At 36.9% G+C, this 18,396-nt stretch overlaps 1 protein-coding gene across 1 annotated transcript; it reads left to right on the top strand.

Moving 5' to 3' along the window:
- Positions 1-5,684: 5,684 nt before the first annotated feature.
- On the top strand, positions 5,685-17,708 carry lix1 (limb and CNS expressed 1). Its single transcript, XM_079873092.1, has 6 exons — positions 5,685-6,016; positions 9,241-9,404; positions 12,848-12,988; positions 13,592-13,687; positions 15,804-15,881; positions 16,168-17,708. Exons 1-6 carry the CDS (start codon positions 5,974-5,976, stop codon positions 16,555-16,557), a joined length of 912 nt encoding a protein of 303 aa, XP_079729218.1. The 5' UTR covers positions 5,685-5,973; the 3' UTR covers positions 16,558-17,708.
- Positions 17,709-18,396: the final 688 nt, after the last annotated feature.

The following is an 18,396-nucleotide window of genomic DNA, read 5'->3' as shown; positions in this document are numbered from 1 at the left end:
CAGTAAAGAGAGGAAGATGGTCTGTTTGGGAATGTGTGTGAAAAAGACATCTTTGTTGATTTATTATGATCATTGATTATTGTTCACAAGAAGACGACTATTGTCAGACACAAGCTATGAAGACTAGAGTGATGATATCTAATAAATAGTAGATTTAAATGGTAAGAAGCAAATTACTTATTGAAATCACTTTCTGAAAATGTTTAAGGTATAATGTGCCATGGCTGCAGGACCCAACTTAGTAACACAAAGGCAATTCTATAGCTCCCAACCATTCCTTTTCTGCATACAACCATTTGTTCTTTGTTACATTCATTGACCTATATCTTTATTGTAGATTAGTGGTTACATCGCATCAATTATCATTATACGGCACTATTACTTTGCTTACTATATGCAATCAGGCCTGACCTGCCACATACAGCTGTGCTGTGTGTTTCGTGATGAACTCTTTTCCTTGGGAGAGGCTCCCTTTTAAACTGATCCAGCATCCAGGACCAGTCTTCTTTCAGAACTCAAGTCAGTATCACAAGTGACACTACAATCTGTTCTCAGATCAACAGTAAGCAGAGCAAAAACCTCCATCAAAATAATAGGAAAAGTCAGAATTCTACCGTTTACATTTCCCACAGCAGGAGGCTTAAACAAAGACCACTTCATCCAGAAAGGCTGCAGGTTGTGTCAACAAAGCTCCAAACTCTGCTTGACTCTGTTGAATGGGCTGCTTACTTAAAGTCACCATGAAATCAACATTTACAATTCTTATTTTTTAAATGGAATATTGCAGTATTTATTGTAAATGATTTATTTGTGCACATCATTCTTTTTTTAATTCACATGACCTCAAAATCTCAATCTTCAAAAAAATTCCCCTATCTCGCAACAACATCTCTTTTGTTCTTTGATGATGTGTTTATTGGTGTGAAGGCGGGACAACAGCAATAGTAAACCACAACGATCCCCAATGGACAAAATCAAACCCCACCCACATTTATTCTTGTTAGCTGACTGAAATTGCATCACTCCGACTTTAGCTAAGTTGAACCAAGACCTATAGCAAATATCATTATAGCTCGGCTTCGTCCAACATGTTATTCACAACTGGCTTCTGCGTTTTGCACATGCTCTGAAAGGCAGCGGTGACACAATGTATTTGATTAGTGTGTTATTTATGCTTGGAAAACTTGCTGTAGATCGATTGTAACTGCATGTGAACATCCTTATTACTTAATGTAAGAGAAACCCTAAACATCATATGAAAAAGACCTACAAAAGTATCAAAGGTATGTTTTGTTTTTCTTTATTTCTCTTTTGGCTTTTTGTCACTGGTTAAAGCAGGGTTTCTCAAACTCGGTCCTGGAGGGCCACTGTCCTGCACAGTTTAGCTTCAACCCTGATCAAACACACCTAGCTGTGAGTTTCTAGTGATCCTGAACCTGAAGACATTGATTAGCTTTCTCAGGTGTGTTTGATCAGGGTTGGAGCTAAACTGTTCAGGACAGTGGCCCTCCAGGACCGAGTTTGAGAAACCCTGGGTTAAAGGAATAGTTGACAAAAATATTCTTTAATCACTTATAGCATTGGATTTTCAGTGAATAACAGCTTAAATTTGAGTCCATTCCTCATATAAAGTTATCATATCGCTCATGGCTACTTATTATTTACTTGACAGCAGCTCATAAATTCTGAAAGAAAGCGATACAGGTTTGGAACAGCATTCGTGTGAGTAAATGATGACAAAATCTCCATTATTTAGTGGTTAACTATCTCTTTATCTTTCCAGTGAGGAAAGACTAAATAGAAAATGCGTTTGAAATGTGAAATGAGATTTCTAAATCAATAACAGGACAGTCTATGACACATCTTTGCATTTCCATTGTAAATGCTGTTAAGGGACGGTCACACACACAATTTCTTCAGACACTGCAAAGGTCATCACTACTTTTTAAAAACATAAATTTAACATATAACAAATAATAATAAATCCAAAATATGAAAATACACAATCTACTCCATTTTCCTAGCTGCATTTCCTCAAACTTTAAAGTTTATGCTTTTTTAATTCAGCTAGGAGCCACACGTCTTTACGCGACACAAATTTTGCAGGTCAGAGTTCACCAAACTTTGGAATGCAGCAAAATCCATGCATGTGTATGAATGGAAGTGAATGGATTGGAAGTGTAGTGTGACCGCCCCTCTATTTCCTGTACAGACTGAGCATGGCCTTCAAAGATGTAGAAAAGAAGTCAGATAAGTAAAAGAAAAAAACACACACTTATTAAGAGCCTCTCAACCCTGACAACCCACCCAAGGTTTTTTTTTTTTTTTTTTTTGATTGACATTCAAGTTCCCGGTTGGTTTTGATCTGACAGCTGCAGGCTTGAAAGTTTCAGTGACCTCATGGTTCCCCTCACCAGGTGGTCCTTTCATTCCAGTGAATTCCTTGCAGCTATTTATCATCAAAGATGAGAGTGAATAGTTAAAAACAATTTAACATAGGGTCCTCCCCCACCCCACAAAACAACATCCAGCCAATTAAACCATTCTGTTAATTCCTGCAAAAAGATATTTCTTCTCCTGTCCCTTTTTGTCATTTCAGCTGCCAAGCTGTGTTTCTCTCAGTGCTGAAGCCCCCTTTCTGTGATACTGTGATTGTCATTTATGCTAAACACTTCTCTCTCTTCCCAAGGCAGTCTCATAATAGAGCTGGACTCTGAATGGTGCCCTTATTCCTAAGAACGAAAGACACAAGAAAGTTAAAAAGGGGCATCAGATTCGTGAAAAATGTGGTTTAGGCAATGATGTAAAGTGAATTGAGCTTCGAACATTGAGGAAGTAGGCTCATGGATGCTAAGTGGAGAAGAGGGAATAAAGTGTGCTTTTAGTTCACCAGACTGAGTGAACCATTCAGAGGAATGCTGTCCGCCACTTGGATTTGTTCAAGGAACAATAGGCATTCAAGCATTCAGAGATGCTAAATTGAAATGTTTTCTCATAGACTACACAGTGCTGTCTGAGCAGAATCAATTCTTAGACTATATCACGATCTTAAAAAAAAGAAAAAAGCAAACAAAAACCACAAACAAGCTTAGCACTGGGTTTGACAATGAATCCACAAAAACTAAAAAAGGTTTCAGTACAACATGGACATTTGTATTAATAATATATGTTTTTCACACACAGTGGACTCCTATTTGGACTCCTAAGACGCATCTAAAAATGTCTGAATGTCATTTAATTAGATACAAAATGACGCAAGAGCTGTTCTCAGAACTAATTTCACTTTTCTGAACCAATTTTGCAATGACTTTTAATGAAGTGGTCCAAAGGTGGTTTTTAGTGGACAGTCAGTTCTCCTCATGTGGGTGTCCTGTAACCAGGGCCCGTATCCCTAAAGAATTTTTGTGCAAAAAGTGGCTCCTAGCGGCCAAATTCTAAGAAAATTCTCAGAGTCATGACGTTTTCTTAGAATTTCCCCTAAAAGTGACACGAAAATCCCAGTTAATATAAAAGCTATTCCTCAAGATTCCTAGCACTTAAAAGGGCTCCTAAGGCGAGATCTGCTAAGAGCAGGGAAGAAGACTTTTAGTGGCTTAGGAGTTCCCCTAAGCAGCTGCACAAAATGGCCAACAGAGGATTTTTCTCCATTTTCTGTGTTTGTAGGATATTTGTTAACAAGCCTTCATAAATAGACCAGCCAGCAATCACAGACATTGATAAAAGCTGAGCCGTGTTACCCTCGCTAAGACCACACTGAGTTGTAACGTTGCAATTTCTACTTCATTAAGGACAGCCCCTTGAGATAGGCCATCTTGTTTTCAATGGGGTCCATATGGGAGTGAAAGTACAAAATATGCCAGCTAGGATATTAATATGAGCAAATAAGACACAAATCATTATTTGAACAGGGTGTAATGAGCTTAAGTTTTCACATATTTTAGATTCTAATGTTAGGCAATAACCCCTACAGCTTACTATTCATTTTCCAGATATTTTCTTGAATGTGAAATATTATTTACAATTACAGTCTGCATAAGATTAGAGTGTATAATTATGTTTATTGATTTGAGGGTACATCCTTTGCTCATTATCACCAAAAGTTCATTTTCATCAAACTTGTAGGATCAACCAATCACGGCTTTTGAAATGATGACTCATACCTAGCAACGGGGTCAACCACACCTCCTCACTAAGATAGGATTTTCCATCCATTCCTTGCTCAGAGTTCACTGAAAATGTTCTGGAATCACTTCTAAGCTAAAACTCCTGGCAAGGAATTTTTAGGTTAAGTTAGGAGCTCTCTGAGAGGATTCTCAGAATCTTTAGGGATACGGGCCCAGGTGTAGTTCATGTTTCTTTTGTGAAATGTTATTCTTAAAAGACATTTTTGCACTTTGTTTAAAATAAATGTCATGTTTTAATAATTATATATTTAATACTAATATTACAATTTTGTTTTTAGGTGAGTTTAAAGGGATAGTTCAGTCATGGAAATTCTGTCATCATTTATGCACCCTCAAGTTGTTCTGAACCTGTATTATTTCCTTCTTGTGCTGGACACAAAAGAAGATACTTGAAGAATGTGGGTAACAAAACCGTTTCTGGTCCCCATTGACTTCTTCATTCATTCTGACTTCTTATTGACTTCAATAGTTGTTGTTGTTTTTCCATACTATGGAAGTCATTGCGGACCAGCAACTGTTTGGTTACCAACATTTGGTAACACTTTAGAATAATTGTCCATCATTAATAGGTAACTATGCAGGAAGTAATGCAGGACTAATGAGTAGTACTACTACATTAACACTTCTATTGCTATTAACTAATGACAAGTTTAACTAATCGGTAAGTAATATCGAATTTAGGACTAAGATAGTTCCTTATTAGGTAATCAATAATTACTTAATGAGATTGGCATCATTAAGAACTATAAAAATGACAAATTATAAAGCATTACTAATTAATTATGTCTGAGACATAATCAATCATCTTTGTTACTCTGAATATGGTCATAAAATGCATCACTAATTACTCAAGTGTTACTCTAGTCACTATGCAGAACCTACTAGTGATTTGGACCATTATTTTAAAGTGAAAAACATCTTTTCACTTTAAAATAATGGTCCAGATCACTAGTAGTTCTTGAAGATAGTATTTATTTTTTTACTCAGAACATGGTCATAAAACGCATCACTAATTACTCAAGTACCTAGTCACTCTTCAAGAACTACTAGTGATCTGGTAATAATAAAGAACTTCATGCAGGTTTAGAACAACATGAAGGTGATTAAATGATGACAGAATTTTCATTTTTGGGTGAACTATCCTTTAACGTAAGTGTCCATCCATTTTGGGGTATATTACAAGGACAGTGGAGAGTCTCTTTGCAAATTAATGTTATGATTTATAATTACATTTTAAATGTTTTGTTCCCCACCAATTTCAGGATCTTGTTAAGTTAAACAGCTATTTAAGTGGTCAATAAAACAGTCAGTTGTCTGCTGTCCATCTTGGATGTTTTTTCAGTGAGTTGTTGGGCACTGCATATGTAAAGCGTGTTGTGAAGGAGAAGGCAGAGAGGCATGCTGTGAATGAATGGAGAAGGGGGCTGCATTCCTGGGCCAGGGCTTATTCGACTCAGTCGAGTGGGAGTGTGCAACAGGCTGTGAGAGTGTGTATGTGCTGAGAGTGTGTGTGAATATAAGGGAGTGCAGTGCAACAACCAACCTCACAGCTAATTAGTTCAACCCTTGACAAAAGGTGGGCCAGCCACTGAAGAGAACCCCCGGGGGCCGGCGTAATAGGGCTCCACAGACTGCTCTGGGACTAGAGAGGAGAAGGCTAATAGGGGACCTCCGCATGTTCACCCTTTCTGGAGCTTAACTGATGTTTTGAACTTCTCCAGAGCATGTGAGAGCTGGAGACGGAGAAGGAGGATTACTGTAGGACGTGTGAGACTTGTAGTTGGAAATCATGTCTGGACCAGATTCTGATGATGACAGAACCTTCAAAGACTGTGAGTAAGACATAGCAGAAGTGTGGATGTTCTGAGCTTTCACCTTGTGCTTCATGTTCTTTACCTTCATGAAGAAGCAAAGCAGTATCGCATAGATGAGAACTGTGGAAGGGGTACTTGTCCTGTTGGGTCAAAAATGTATATATATATATATATATTGAAATAAATAATGGCTGGCTCTAGATTAATTCTAGGATTTCTCTATTCGGGTGGCTCAACTCTTTATGTGTATTATGAAGAGATGGCTCATGATATGTATTTATCCTTTAAAGTGCAGAAAGTTGTGCAGAAAGTAGAGTCTTGCTCTAATGACAATTTAATAAATTGCCTCTGATTAAATCGATAAAAAATGCTAGTAAAGACATTTATAATGTTGCAAAACATTTCTATTTCAAATAAATGCTGATTTTTTTAAATCTTTAAATAAATGTTTCTATTCATTGAGGAATCCTGAAAAATTATTTCACAAGTATATTAAGCATTGATATTAATAAGAAATGCTTCTTGAGCAGCAAATCAGCATATTAGAATGATTTCTGAAGGATCATGTGACACTGAAGACTGGAGTAATGATCCTGAAAATTCAGCTTTGACATCACAGGAATAAGTTATCTTTAAAATATATTAAAATAGAAAACTATTGTAATACATAATATTACTTTGATTATTTAATGTGTTTTGGTCAAACATTCAAACATTTGTGGGCATGTTTTTTAAATAGCATTATTGAAGAGTGCAGTTTTACATTTGTTTTAGTTGTATTTTATGTTGGGACAGCGCTCTGTGCTGAACATTGACCTTATGTGCCGCCTATGACCTATACTTATACACTTAATAGGAAGGATGATACTGCAAAAAGTAACTAACAAACTAGCAATAGTCAGGGAAGGACACAGTGAAAAAACACTTAGATAGGCGTGTTTGATGAAATACAGTCACATCAACCATTTGATTAAACCAAAGCTCAATCATTCACAGACACAGCTTTTGTTTCTGTTCCACTTCAGCTGAAACAAGGCAGTTCATACACCAGGAGACTGGAATTAAACACTCACGTAGTGTGTGTTGAACCACAAACATAGACTGGGCGGTGCTCGCAGCAGCTGACTTTTTCAAACAAACAAAAAGCTGGAAAATGTCATGCTGTAAAAACAAGTCTGTGTTCCCACATTCATGGTATTTTTATAAAAATATACCTTTGGTTCCCCTTCTCAATATTATTGCTGACCCCTTTAGAGGGGGTGTGTTTTATATGCTTGAGCTGATTAAAGCAAGACTGCACAAACATTGCACTTACTGTGGGTGTGAAACACTGAAATCACACCACAACTCCCTGATGAGTCCATGGACACCTGTTTGTTTTGCTAGGAAAATGATTCCATGTGCTGATGCTGGACAGGCGTCACACTAATGTTACAGTAGATGTTGGTATAAATGGAAAGACAGACATGAAGTTAAACAATTGTGTTTTAACAGCGATGCGTTAAAGTAAGTAAAATTACAATGAACAAACAAAATGATTAATAATATTTATCTTTTGGTTTCTCTATGATTGTACAGCATAAAAGTGCGAACCGAATAATCAAAAATTTTAGGGACGCTTTCTTGTAGCTCAAACTGGCTGTAGTTCAATTTCTAAGGGGTTCATTGCATGAACTGAAATGTATATCTTGAATGCAATGTGGGTTTCTTTGGATAAAAGTGTCTGCCAAATATGTATATCATGTATGTTGGGAAATACACTGTGTCACTTCTCACTAAAAAAGATGAAAATTCTGTCATTGTTTATTGTCGTTTCAAACCTGTATGACTTTCTTTCCTTTACAAAATCTCACAGTGTATTTTGTCTATATCACTAAAATCAGCGTGGCCCAGTGTTGTTTTGGACCCCATTCATTTTCATTGTATGGAGAGAAAAAAAGAGAGAGAGAGCATTAACAACAATCTTCAAAATACCTTATTTTGTGTTTCCACAGAAAAATCCGAATTACAGGTTCAGAACGACATGAGACTGATGAGATGGTGACTGAATTTTCATTGAGCGAACAATGCCGCAGAATTTAACTTCCTGTTTGAATTTCACTCTGACAAGCCAATTGGGCAGAATCTATTTTTGAGCATACTTTAAAGAGAAAAGTCTTTTATTTCAATGTAAATGCTGAATGATGAATCATGCACTTTAACATTCATTTGCCTGTTGCAATGATTACGACTAACGTGTCGGGTGACTTAGATCTGCGTATCAGAGCCATAGATCAGTATAAAATTTTAGCAGTATAAAAGTGACACTGTCTGAACTAAGTTTGTTTGATTAACACACAATTTCAATTTCAATAAACACAGCAGTCAAAAACCTCTTATGTAACCACTTAGACTCTTAGACATTATAAACAACTGAACCTCTGCAACTTATTAGTGATCTGTGAGGTAAAAGATTGAATACTAACAGACAAGATTTAAATTAAATACTCAATATACTGAATTCATCACAAATCATCTTAAAGGGATACTTCACTCTCATAAATGAAAATGTATGATTTACTCACCCTTGTATCGTTCCAAACCTATATGAGCTTCTTTCTTTTGCAAGAAGACATTTTTCATAATTTATTTAGTGTTCAGAAGAAAGAAGAAAATAAATCAGTTTTGGAACAACATGAGGGTGATTAAATAATGACAGTTTTATGTGTGTGTGTGTGTGTGTGTGTGTGTGTGTGTGTGTGTGTGTGTGTGTGTGTGTGTGTGTGTGTGTGTGTGTGTGTCTGCATGCAAACCGCTTATACATCATACTAAATCTTGTTTTTTTGAAAATGTAAAAATGCAGAAAGTATTCTGTGATGGTTTTGTTTAGGGGTAGCGTTAGAGTTAGATGATAGAATATACAGTTTGTACAGTATAAAAACCATTATGCCTAAAGTCCCCATAAAACATGGAAACCCAATGTGTGTGTGTGTGTGTCTGATATTTCCAATACTATGAGGACCAAATGTCCCCACAAGTATAAAAATACCAGTATTTTTTTAACTTGTGAGGAAATTTTTTCTTTTTTCTTTTTTGTCTGCAGAAAGTTTCTTAGGGGATACAATATACCGTTTGTACAGTAAAAGTCATTATGTCTTGGCTGAGAGAAATCATACTTCATTGCTTGTAGTGGTGCATATTGTGCACATCAAAATGTATGTGATCACATTTCTAAAGATTCTCCTTTTCCTGCTCTTGCTTAGTGAATGTTGTGGGAATGCTTCACAAGTTTTGGGAGCAGAAACAAGTGAAAGGTGTGATGACGGAGACAGAGAATCTGGTAGTCTATGAGTCCATTCCCTCACCCAGCCCTCCCTACATGTGCTACGTCACCTTACCAGGTGGCAGCTGCTTCGGAAATTTTAAGGTAAGTGAACTGAAATTCAATTTCCACTCCATTTTTATTTGGGATGTACTGTATTGGATAAATTCATACAGGCACCCTTTCTAATGTGATTTTTAAAAAATATAATTGAGCAAAATATTTATTTCAAATGACCTTTAATCCCTTCATTTTGGTACAATTCTAGTTAAATTCCATTAGTAAATCAGGTCTTTCTGAACTCATCAGTAAGCTATTCAGTTCAGCCATAAAAGAAGAGGCTCTTGTGTGAAAATGAGGAGGGCCAACAGGTGGTTCTTATTTGCTAAATTACTCCTGCCAGCCGCGAATCAGTATGTGGCATTTTACTTCAGTTGAAATGGAATGTTCTTTGAAATTAATCTTGAAAATAAATGAGTTTATTTGTTCATCTGTCATTGTCAGTGCGTGACATGATTGGGAACAGACCTTGTTATTCTGAAATGGTTTTTGTTTTCTTCTATGATTGAACTATTTGAAAATAAACTAGGAATCAGGGGTATTTTATAAAGAATATGACACCAGTTCTTCGTTTGAAACATCTATCTGACGTTGACATTATAATGCATGAAAAACACCACTGCAATGGCCCATTTAATAGGATCTAAACCTCTGATGTTGTTACCATGGTTTCTATTTGAAATTACTGTTATTTGTGGGAAATTCTGCACTAGCTGCTGCCCTTTGGAGAGAATGAAGCACACCAGGGAATCACCACTTCAGTGATACTACTGTAGAGAAAATCATCATTGATCGGGGGTTGAGCACATGGGAAATACTCTCACACTTTATACTGATCATTTCATTCACAAAGTAGCTTGGTTCCAACAGGAGTTTTCTTTTAGATCAAAGACCTGGGCTGCATTTCCCAAAAGCATAGTAAGCCTATAAGTAGATCACAGACATCATTGGTGCTAGGAGTTTCTACAATCTCTTCCAATGCTTTTGGGCAACAGCCTAGCACTTTTTTTTCTTCTATCTTATATCCTCAAAACATTCTCAACAAATCTCAGAATTCCATCTTCATCCCAGCACTGCTTGTACATGTAATGGCCTGATCATCTTCTAAAATAATCTTGTGATGTGGTTAGGGATTCTGCATGACTCTGTGTTTAAGACATGTTTTTGAGGACTGGTTTAACATAAAGGATTTGCTCACCCTAAAATTAAAATTCTGTCATTTACATACTCTCATGTTCCAGGCCTGTATGTCTTTCTCACTTGCATGGAACATAAAAGGAGATATTCTGAAGGCTGTACTGACTGCTCTTTTTCATGCAATGACAATGAATGTGGCTGCTCTTGAGAAGAACTACACTGAAGCATTTTATAGCCTATTTTTTTTTAAAAAGAATACTTATTACTTAAATAAATACAGAATAAGATACTTGTTAGAACATTGTTTCGCACTTCTGGTCAGCAAGCACGACAAAGGAGATTCAATCAGACTTTGTTTACGATCCAAAAATAATTAGAACACAGGAATATGTAAGAGAAAACACTAACTAAACACAAAAAAACACTGACTAAACTAAACCCAACCCAACAGGATCTCGCGACAATTCGTACGTATTTTCAAGGTGAGCTCATTTTTTTTTACATATTTGCTACACACTTCATATTTTATGAATTCGTACGAATGTCCTACCCCTGACCCAGCCCCTAAACCTACCAGTCACTGGGGTTACACAAATCGTACGAATTTGTTTTCGTTTATTTAAATTAATTAAAGGTAAATTCATGTCCCAGTTACACTTTGTCACACTGCTTGCAGGCAGCCAGACAGAAGAATAAAGTTCCAACATGAGTTTAATTACAAATATCCGAAAGGCAAACAGATGGTGGCAACATAAACACAAGAGAGACCAGACAGGGAATGAATGTGAGGGTACAACTTAAATAGAAACTCAAACAAGATGAAACAAACAAACTAATAATGATGGTAACCAAGGAGACAAACGAGTGGCGGTGAACATAACGGTGACACACTTAATGTTGTCACATTTCCTGGTTACCAAATATAAATTTTATCGAGTTAGTGTTTTTAACATTTTTACATTCATTCCAAAATAATAACTAAAGGCAGTAATAATTTAAACAATGTATTATATTTGTGAACTATTTTCCGGATCATTCACTCATCAAGCTCGGTAAACACTGGTCATAGACACAAAGATGTAGCATGTATACCTTTAATTTCACCAAGCTGATTGCTTAATAAAATGACACAAAAGCATAAAAAAAAGTGTCAAGCTGCATTGTAAGTCTAATGGCGACACACAGAAGCTTTTTGTGAGAAATGGACTGAAATGTATGCCATCATTCACTGATGACCTCCTCGATGTTAATCATTGTGACCGTGAAGGTAAACAATGATAGCCTGGTAATACCAGACTCTGCTACTTCACTTTGCTTCGTAGACAGAGTCTGGAATGGCATAACAGAGAAGTGTTTTCTCTCTTGCTAGGGGGCGCTTGTCTGAAGTTTAAAATCATTGGTTACCCGTAAGCCAATCACATAACGTTTGGTTATGGCGTGTGTTATGCGCATGCTCGGCCGCATTTAACTTTCACTGTAAACACATGTATGATGCGAAAACAAAACCAAACGAAAACGAAATACCGGAGTGAACATGGCTGTGAACGACTTTTGCAGGTTAAGTGAAGTAAATCTACGCATCCACGGTACAATCAGCGTGTACGTCACGGCTCTCAGCCCGCCCTCTGTTCGTTGATTGGCCCGGCTGTTTCCAGACCGGTGGCAAACAGAAAGCTCTGAAGCTGTCTCAGACTGAGTACAGAAGCGAAATGAAATTGAGCGGAAGTACGAAGTCTGACGTAGTCAGGCTAAAACAATGAGTCACCACGTGTAACGTTTCGGGCCCAAGCCCTTCATCAGACATGAAACAAGTGGGGAAACACACCTCCATATATACAGCCATGCATGATCACATGATCACATACATCCATGATTAATCACATGACCAATCAAGTGAAAATGCAATTACATCAGGAAAACAGATAAAAAATATACACACCAACATTTGTAATACAAAAATATATTAGAAAAATATTAAGTGGCTAAGAGAAAGTGGCTCTCCCCACTTGTTTCATGTCTGATGAAGGGCTTGGCCCCGAAACGTTACACGTGGTGAGCAACCATTAAAATTGCTAAGGAGCATTTTCTGGTGTGCGGACTCATTGTTTACCTTTGCAACTACTTGTCTGCCCAGCACCCAGTTTTATTGTTTTGGATGTGCGTGCTGTACCTTTGAACTCAATCATTGTGACCGTATCATTTTTTGGGGTGTACAATTCCTTTGTAGTCCAACTAGAGTGTTTGTGTTATCAAGAATAAAATAAATCCTAAAGACTGCCCAATCAGTGCAAATGATCATATTTCAGGATTTCATGATGATGATAAACTGAAAGCCTCTCTCTCACTGACAGTACTGCTACAGTAAAGCAGAGGCCAGACGTGATGCAGCTCGTATCGCTCTGATGAACTCCACGTTTAATGAGTTGCCCTGCCGCCGCATCACTCCTGAGTTCATATCACGCAGCGTGAAAGAAGCCGTCAGCACCACAAGCGTGAGTCTCACTACCATTTGCCGTTTACACCGCTGAGATTTACAAGATGTTTAGGACTTTTTGTCCAGTGAATGCATTATTAACAGTAGCAACAAATTTCATTGGTACATTCTTGCTCAGTTGTAGATTACTCTTTGTGTATACAGCACTAAAGCTTTCCAGTCTATAGAAACTGTATAGTTTGGAAGTACGGAAGGCCACCCACTGTAGTTATAGAACCATGTCCTTGCTCTGGCTCTATTCCTTAAAATTAAGAGCCAAGAAGCAATTCCAATGATAAATTGGCTTTGTACCAAAAGAAAAAACTCTACGAGGAAAAAAAGTCATGCCACCCTCCCTCACCCCAAACCTTAAAGTAGCTGCCAAGTTTTTCACATTCTGTGTGTGTGTGTGTGTAGGTGTGCATGTGTGGTCTCCCTTCACTCTCATGTCATTTATCCTCTGCAGTCTTAGCCTTTTCTCCTCCAACAATAAAGACAAGTTGCTCCGACTGAATTACAAAGCAAAGGGGTGTCTAATGAAACCCAGACCTCCTTCTGTATTTGTGTCTGCTCGGGCTGAGTGATGACGCGTCTGTAAGTCATTGTGTCCCACTGTTCACAGGGTAACATTTCAGATGCATCTGACCCCGGTACTAGTATAGGAGCATACTGCCTCATGCTGGAGCTGAACACTGGGAGAACCATGCTGGAATTTCAGGTTAGAAAAAAAAAAAACAGCCTTTATGTTACCCTTCTGAAAAGACCAGCTGGTCCAGACTGGTTTATGCTGGTTAGGTGCTGCTGGTCTAGCTGGAACTCATTTTAAATCTGTACGACTTTCTGTCAGTTTCTGTTTTCTGTGGAACACAAAAGAAGGTATTTTGAATGATGTTCCAGATGCGGTTTTCCATGCAATGACAATGAATGGGGACTGGAGGTTTCAAGCTTCAAATAGGATACAAAAGCACCATGAAAGCATCATAAGATTAATCCATATTATACTGTGACTATATTCCAAGTTTTCAGAAGTTATATGATAGCTTTATGTGAGGTACAGACTGCAATGTACATGTTATTCAGTGATTGTCACTGAATATCAGCCCTGATAAATGACACATCAGAAAATCATTATTTTGAATCAGATCCTTTGAATGAATTAATATTTACTACCATTTAAACGTTTGGAGAAGTAATAAAGAAATTAATTATTTTATCGTACAAGGATACATTCAATTAATCGAAAGATCATGGCCGTGAAGGATATAATGTTTCAAAAGATTTATATTTCAAATAAATGGTGTTCTTTTGAACTTTCTATTCATTCTGACAAAGTAATCCTGACAAAAAAGTATCGGTTTCTACAAAAATCATTAGTTAACAGTTCGAGGGGAAGGGAGGATTATCTGTGAATAATGACTTAAAGGTAACACTTTAGTATGGGGAACACATATTAATTTTGACTTTTAACACTATGACTTTTGCCTCAATAAACTCCTAATTTACTGCTTATTAATAGTTAGTAAGGTAGTTTTTGTAGCATTTAACTTTAGGTATTGGGTAGGATTAAGGGATGTAGAATATGATCATGCAGAATAAGGCATTAATATCTGCTTTATAAGCACTAATAAACAGCCAATATCCGTGTAATATGCATGCTAATAAGCAACTAGTTAATAGTGAGAATTGAAGTGTTCCTGACATCAATTTCAGTCCAATTCTCACACAAAATGTATTATATAACTTCCGAATTTAGAATTGGAACAAGTCATGAACCATTTTATCGATACCTTTATGGCGCTATTGTGTCCTCTTTAAAACTTGAAAGCTTCAGCTAGTTTGTGATATATTACTCCATAATTAGGCTGATGTTTCACATGCAAATATTTCATAGTAGCTGCTATAAATGCTATAAATAATTTTTATGCGGTTAAAACTTTACTCATGCTGCTCATCTGTCAAACGTGTGAAAACGGGACAAATAGCTGCTTTCTTCACTTCATGATGAACGACTAGGATACCATTTTCTCTTACAAACGCTGAGCAAAATCTACTTGTGGATGCTTTCCAGAGCCTATAGATGAGCACAAATTCATGTAGAAAAAAACCCCTGATAATTTTCACACTGTGCGCACAATGGAGCTATGTTTCACACTCCGTCTACACTAATCCACAGTTTGACATCAGTGAAGAAAAAAATGCTAAAGCAATACGCATCTGTTTAGACACCGTAATGTGTTAAATATGATCAACACGCTTCAGAAATAAACATCATTTGATGATGTCTCGGAGAATTTGATTATTTACATCAACACAAATTCTAGGCCTCTTAGTTCTGGTGAACATACCTAAATGCTTTGTTCTAATACTTTGAAATTTTGCCTCAAATATCTTTGACAAGTTAAAGGAATAGTTCACCCAAAAATGATTCCATAATTTACTCACCCTCAAGCTAACCTAGGTGTATATGACTTTATTTTTTCAACCGAACACAGTCGGAGTTATATTAAATAATATCCTGCAGGCTCTTCCTAGCATTATAAGGCGAGTGAGTAGAGCCTGACTTCTTGAAGCTACAAAAAACACATCCATCCATCATAAAAGTAATCCATATACGACTTCATGGTTTTCATGGTTAATGCTTTCTGAAGCGAAGCAATGTTTTTTTTATTGTTTTTTTTTATACATATCCATATTTAAAACTTTATAAACTGATCACTGGCTTCCAGCAATGTATCTTTGTCTTCACATCAACACAAACTGTAGGCCTTTTAGTTATAGAAATAGTTATAATATAATATCTTTTGACTGTTTTCAAATATTTTTTTTTTTCATAGGAAATAATGACAGTTTTTCAACTATTGCACTGGAATGGCACTCTGAAGGCTTTTCGGGAGATGAGATGTAGCCGCCAGGTAAGAATAACTCGCTTTTTGGAATCCTTTCTTGAAGAAAATGTGAGTAATGCTGTGCATAGTTCACCACCATTATGCTAGGGTGCTGTCGGTGGTTGCCAGGGCGTTTCCATGAAGTTACAAAGGTGCTCTGAGTGTTTTAGTGTGTTGCTATGAGGTTGCTGGGTTTTGCTTTTTTTACCCCAGTAAAAAAAGCCTGTTCTCAAGTCCCTATATTGTCAATAGATCCAATGCTGTGAATTTGACGTCAAACCTTCTCATTCTTGTTTAATTGTCTCTTTTACAGGACGTGATCCACTACTACTCACAGCAGCGTCTGGACGAGCGTACGCGCAGCCACATGGCGCTGGACTGGTTACAGAAAGAGCAGAAATCCTCCGGTCTGCTGTCCCAAGAGCTGCAGCTGGCCGTGAAGGAGCTGGCGGAGGCCAGGAGAACCGGCAGGGAACTCCGCTTCTACAAGGAGAAAAGAGAAATCCTGAGCTTAGCCCTCAGTCACGCTAATGCTGAGGATCTGGAGAGCTACCACAGTGAGGAGATGTCCTGGAGAGAAGAAACTGAATTCGAGTACTACACTCAGGAGGGACTCTGTCTGGAGGAGAGTATGACTGATCCTTCAGAGCACGGGCAGTTTTACTCTCAGGGGAGTGACGAAGAATCAGTGGAAACTAGATAAAATGAATATACTGTACATATTGTACTTTTTTATGTTTTTAAAAAAAGTGTTTCATGTGGTATCAATATACATTTTTCAGGCTTCTTTCATAACATTAGATGTTTTTAGCGCATATTCTTTATTTAGGGGAGAACCGGGGCGAAAGTAACGCGGGACGAAAGTAACAAAGCAATTTTCTCAGAGCCCTGATTATATTAGCATCTCAAGCTATGACACCACGTTCAGTACGCAACCCTTGATGGAGCTGTGATAAAATATACCACGTGATTCCGTCATCGTTTCCCGCGGTTAAGTCCGGAAAGCAGTTTTCGAGTACGATATGTAAATTACTGAAGCGGTACTTTTTTTCTAATTACAAGTTGCGTCTTTCATTTCATGTGTCACACAGTAATGATCAATCTACAGGTTATTAAGTGCTGTAACACATCCTGAAGTTTGCCTTGTCAGAGTTTTTCAGTATAAAAGTAAATCGGGTTTAAATGTCAGGAGTTCCTGTCGGGACGAAAGTAACACTTGTTACTTTTGTCTATAGTGAAAACAAGTCTTTCTTTTGTCCCGCTGCTAATGTGGAGACTTGCTGTGTGTTGCAACTTGCAGCATTTATTAAAACATGTTTATGTCATATTATACCAACAGAATATTCGAGTGAGGGTCAGAAAAACAGATAGATTACATTTTACATTTTGATACACAAAAAGGCCAACTAAAGATGTTCTGTAGGCTATGTGATAATTTAAAATAACAGTAAACATGCTGGTGTTTAATTTCTACAGATATTAAGATACTACAGCTATATCTAGCCTACTATAAAAGGTGTTGAAGCACGAGGACATTTTCATTGTCGTTATTTTGTTATTCTGCTAGTCTGCCAGTAGAGGGCGCTGTTTCTGTACTTTTTAAAATAAAGAACCATGTTCCTAACTGAACAGGACAAAGCGCTAACAGCACTGTCGTTATTCATTAAACGCCCTTGACTGGAACTGTGATTAGCTCTTTTTTTTATTCCAAACAAATGCACAGTTGCACACACCTAATCAACTTCTACTGAACATTTGTAAATTAAAATTAGTCTTTTGTAGAAAGAATTGTGAATAGATGTATCTATTTGCAATGTTTAAGTAAATTGGACTAAATGGCTTCCTGTGATGACTACAATGCATAACATGATTTCTTGTCCAGCTTTTGATGGTGATTTTTACATGTGATGGTTTTGATCATATTATAGACCTATATAAACAACAAATGGACAGGTGGAAAACATCACTAATCGAGCAACAATCACTGATCTCATTATAGTGAACAAATCCACCATATTTTCTTGAGATAATGTAAGGGAGAGCGGGGTACAATAATGCTTTTTGACTTTCTCAGTTTGTGTAAACCTACTTAGGGTTCAGAGTATTTATTTTTTATTTCTTGATTTACCCCAAAAGAATGGAAGTGAAATGTGGCAACATGCCCCATTGGTAGGGCACGTTGTAAATGTGAGGGGCACATTGCAACATAAACATATGACAGCTTAAAATGTTATCTGATCTAATCAAAAAATATACAAGACAAACTAAAATATTTTCTCAATAAAATACAATTATTAAGTTTTTCATACAAAACACCACAAAACAGTTACAGCATAGTTAAAATCATAATGTTAATTAATAATTTCTGAACATTGACTCCCAGTCTTTATTCACCCTTTTCTCATGGTTTCTCAATATAATTCATAAAAGTATAGAAGAATAGAATCTCAACTACAGATTGGAGATTAAAATAATATCAGATTTGTAATTTTAAACAAACACAAAAAACAGAGATGAAAAATGAACACAAGTAAGAAATTTA

Source organism: Squalius cephalus, assembly GCF_949319135.1.
Source record: "Squalius cephalus genome assembly, chromosome: 5".
NCBI lineage: Eukaryota > Metazoa > Chordata > Actinopteri > Cypriniformes > Leuciscidae > Squalius > Squalius cephalus.
This window is presented reverse-complemented; position numbering and strand designations above follow the sequence as displayed.

Coding starts and splice junctions, on each gene's coding strand:
- lix1 (XM_079873092.1), top strand. CDS start 5,974: ATGTCTGGACCAGATTCTGATGATGACAGAACCTTCAAAGACT. Junction 6,017..9,240: donor TGACAGAACCTTCAAAGACT/GTGAGTAAGACA, acceptor GCTCTTGCTTAG/TGAATGTTGTGGGAATGCTT. Junction 12,989..13,591: donor AAGCCGTCAGCACCACAAGC/GTGAGTCTCACT, acceptor CACTGTTCACAG/GGTAACATTTCAGATGCATC.